This window comes from Echinops telfairi, unplaced genomic scaffold (genome assembly GCF_000313985.2).
Source record: "Echinops telfairi isolate 266 unplaced genomic scaffold, ASM31398v2 ScPeMD7_7409;HRSCAF=8447, whole genome shotgun sequence".
NCBI classification, from domain to species: domain Eukaryota; kingdom Metazoa; phylum Chordata; class Mammalia; order Afrosoricida; family Tenrecidae; genus Echinops; species Echinops telfairi.
This window is the reverse complement of record NW_022111309.1, coordinates 17,853,461-17,857,163: the sequence shown is the minus strand read 5'-3', so window position 1 is coordinate 17,857,163 and position 3,703 is coordinate 17,853,461. Positions and strand designations below refer to the sequence as shown.

The 3,703-nt window shown below is 46.6% G+C and overlaps 1 protein-coding gene across 1 annotated transcript in view; it reads left to right on the top strand.

Annotated features, from left to right (window-relative positions):
• The window catches only part of LOC101640699 (alanyl aminopeptidase, membrane), a 17,509-nt gene that overhangs the window by 7,349 nt on the left and 6,457 nt on the right, over positions 1-3,703 (top strand). Inside the window, exons 13-14 of the mRNA XM_013006477.2 lie at positions 80-135; positions 1,321-1,468. Of these exons, the coding sequence (XP_012861931.1) occupies positions 80-135; positions 1,321-1,468 (204 nt within the window). The remainder of the gene's footprint in view (positions 1-79; positions 136-1,320; positions 1,469-3,703) is intronic.

Genomic DNA, 3,703 nt, shown 5'->3' with positions numbered 1-3,703 from the left:
AGCCCAGCCCAGCCCAGCTCCAGGCAGTAGATTGCAGGGCCTGTCCCCACCACCAGGCCTCCACTGTTTCCCCTTATAGGCCATCCCAGTCATCAATCGGGCCCAAGTCATCCATGACGCCTTCAACCTGGCCAGGTGAGTTCTCACCTCCCTCCCCTATTGTTATGTTGATGGGGTATGGGCAGTGCAGCTGGTTCCTCAGTTCATCCCCCACCCTCCCACACACCACGCCTGCAGTCTTTATTGGCCCTGAGACCAGAAGTAAGATCATCCCCAGTTAACAGATGAGAAGACTGAGATTCGGAGTATCTTGCCTGAGCTCACACAGTAGCACATGACCACCAACCAGGCACAAGACTGTCCAACTCCCAGACCTCACTAGGCCCCACTGCACCAAGCTTTTTGCCTGAAGGTTGTCCTGTTCAGTACTGGGAGAATCTGGAATGGCGGGTTAGGGGAGCTGGAGCATGGATTAACATATTTTTATTAAGCATCTACTTTGTTCCCAGCGAACTGTTCAGTTCTGACATGACTGCTGTCCCCCATAGACCTGAAGCAATGTTCACAGGCAGGGGAAGAGGAATAGGAAGGCCCAGAGGGCAGAGCAAGCCAGGGAAAGGGAGGGCCGAGTAAAGAGCACAGGCCTTTCACTTTTTAAATCTCAGCTCTCTTATGGGCTGTGTGGCCCCAGACCAGCGGTGTTCATCCTGCCTCATGCTGCAACCCTTTCATACAGTTCCTCATGTGGTGGGGACCCCCAGCCATAAAATTATTTTCGTTGCTACTTCATAACTGTAAATTTGCTACTGTTATGAATCGTCATGTAAATATCTGATATGCAGGATATATTTTCATTGTTACAAATGGAACATCATTAAAGCATAGTGATTAATCACCAAAATAACATGTAATTCTATATTGTGAAATATTGATTTCTAATGACAAGTAAATGAACTTTTGTCTTGAAGCATGGTGTAGCATGGGTAAGAGTCTTCGCGTCGGGTACTCGTAGGTGGGCATATCTGTTTCCCCATGGTCTTAGGCAACCACTGTGAAAGGGTCTTTCAATGCCCCCAAAGGGGTCGTGACCCACAGGTTGAAAACCGCTGCCTTAGACAATTCACCGTACCTCTCAGCACTTCAGGTTCCTCACCTGTAAAATGGGACACCATCCATCCTCCATGTCCTTTATTCCATCCTGGTGGATGCTGGAGCTGGGTCATGACCTGGGGCTCTGGGACCCCCAGAGGCTCCAGGGTGGACCTGGCAGAGTGTGAGTGGGCAGGTGGATGTGCTAACTTGGGCCCTCTCTGTTCCCAGCGCCCAAATAGTCTCGGTCACTCTGGCTCTGAACAACACCCTCTTCTTGGAGCAAGAGACGGAGTACATGCCCTGGCAGGCCGCCCTGAGCAGCCTGAGCTACTTTAAGCTCATGTTTGACCGCTCCGAAGTCTACGGCCCCATGAAGGTAGGAGGAAGGGGCTGGGCTGGGAGGGCTCAGAGACCAGTTTCCCCGAGAGTCTAAAGGTGCACACTTGGGAAGGGAGTGGAAACCATCCCTGGAAGGCAAATGCAAATTCAAGTCTTCCATAAGGACCGGCCTGGGAACTGGATGAGAGGACAAGACTGGTTCAGGGTGAAGGGAGCAGGTACTATGGTAAGGAGGTTGGATGGGGCACTGAGGCTGCTAGCAAAGTTTGCAGATTGGATATGTGGGAAATGAGCACATTCAGAAGGCATAGAAAAGGCCCCTATGCTGAAGGATTGGCCTCACTGGCTTCTGGAGTGCTCTTTAACGCCTGTGACCTGAGCAAACCCACACCCACGTAGCCTGCCCCCACCCCCACCCCACCCCGCTGTGAGGGACAGGCTGCTCTTAAAGTGTTGGGTGCTGAGCCCTGGGGGAACCTGTGGTGAGAGTTACGGTGAGGAACTCAAGGGTCACACGTTCTTCATTCCACCTCCCTTTGGGGGTGTTAGAAATGGTTGCCTCTGTGGGGCTGGAGGTTCCCAAGAGGAAACTCAGCTTGCTCAGGATGGCACAAGAGCCATGTGGTGTATAAAAAAACAAGACCAAGTGCATGTTTCTATCTCATAACTATCCTATATAGGGTTTCTGAGACTGTAAATATTTACCAGTTCAGGATTTGAACTACTGACTTTGTGGTTTATAATTGACAAAAAAACAAACACACACACATTAAAAAAAAATTTTTGGTGGGGGGGACTCACAAAAATGCTAAATGTCCAACAGTAGAGGAGTGGTTATGTACCTCGTAAGCTGTAGATTATTCATTTAATGGAATATTATGTCGCTATAGATCATACTTGATGAGGTTTTTATGTCTGCAACTTTTATTCTTCTTAAAAGTAATTTTATTTTTTGTTAAATATATACATCAATTCAACAATTTCTGCAGGTACCATTCAGCGACTTGATTACACCCTTCAAGGCTTGCAACCATTCTTGCTGTCTTTGCCCAAATTAAGTTTCTAATCTGTCCTTTGAAATTGCTGTGGTTAATTTGATCCCATGGAGAAGGGTTCTAAAAAGTTGGTGGGGAAGTAGAATCAAAAGATATCAAAAATGCCCGCACCCCCGGATTTTTTTAAGCCCCCTTATAATTCTTAAGAGTACAATGCTCAAGACACATTCTTTACTAATTAAGCTAAACTAATGCTTGGCCTTCATGGAGCTGTCTGGTAAATGTTGGTCTACTAACCAAAAAGTCAGTGGTTTGAACCTACTAACAGCCCCTCTGGAGAAAGATAAGCCTTTGTGCTCCCATAAAGATTGACAGCCGTGGAAACACTCCATACCTTCACTATGAGTAAGAGTTGACTCCCTGACCGTGGGTTTGGGGCATTGCTTGATTTAAAAATGCTTTCAGAGACTATTTCTGGTGTGAGGTTTAAAGATAATCTCAGAGCAGTAATTTTGGAGCCAAAAGTCTGAATTCCACGAGAATGCTGCTCCACATTTCCCACATTTTGGTCAGAATTCTTCTACAAAATCTTTGATGAAAATGCTTGGCAGTGGTAGCTGGTTACCATCCAGTTCTTCTGGTCTCGCGGCAAAGGAGGCGGTGTTCAGTACTTCCCTTGTTGCGACTACGTTTTCTCTGCAGAGCCGCATAGAGTACTGTGTTGGTGTGTCCTTTTGTATATATCTGGACAAACAATATCAGACATAGACTGGTTTTGCTCTCCCTGGGAGGCGTCCTTCCTGGAGCTCTCTGTCTTGTCTGATCCCTTCTGATCCTGCTGCTTGGCCGCTGCAGTTGCCGGCCCCTCTCCAATGTTGTATCGTGTTTCATGATAATGATCATGTTGTATCATTGTCCGTCCTGCTTTCTGGGAGATGCTTTCGAGTCACACTTCATTTCTTTCTTCCCTAAGGTTGCTTCCTGGAACATTCTTCAGTTTCCAAGTGTGCTTTCTGGTTTCAGTATCCCATGCAACATTTTTTCTGCCCTCTTTTTTTTTTTTTTTTTTTGCTCTCAGCTTTTACCAAGTTTTCTTTTTCTCCCATTGACTTCTTTCCTCTATTTTCTGTTTTTTTTTGTTCTCCTTTTTCACGTTTGAGTTTGAATTTGAGGGTGAGTGGTAAAAAGCGATTGAAAATCCCATGGAGGGGTATCAGGAGTCAAAGAACAAAAAATCCTATCATTGTGAATGAGGGGAAGTGTGGAGTGGGGACCCA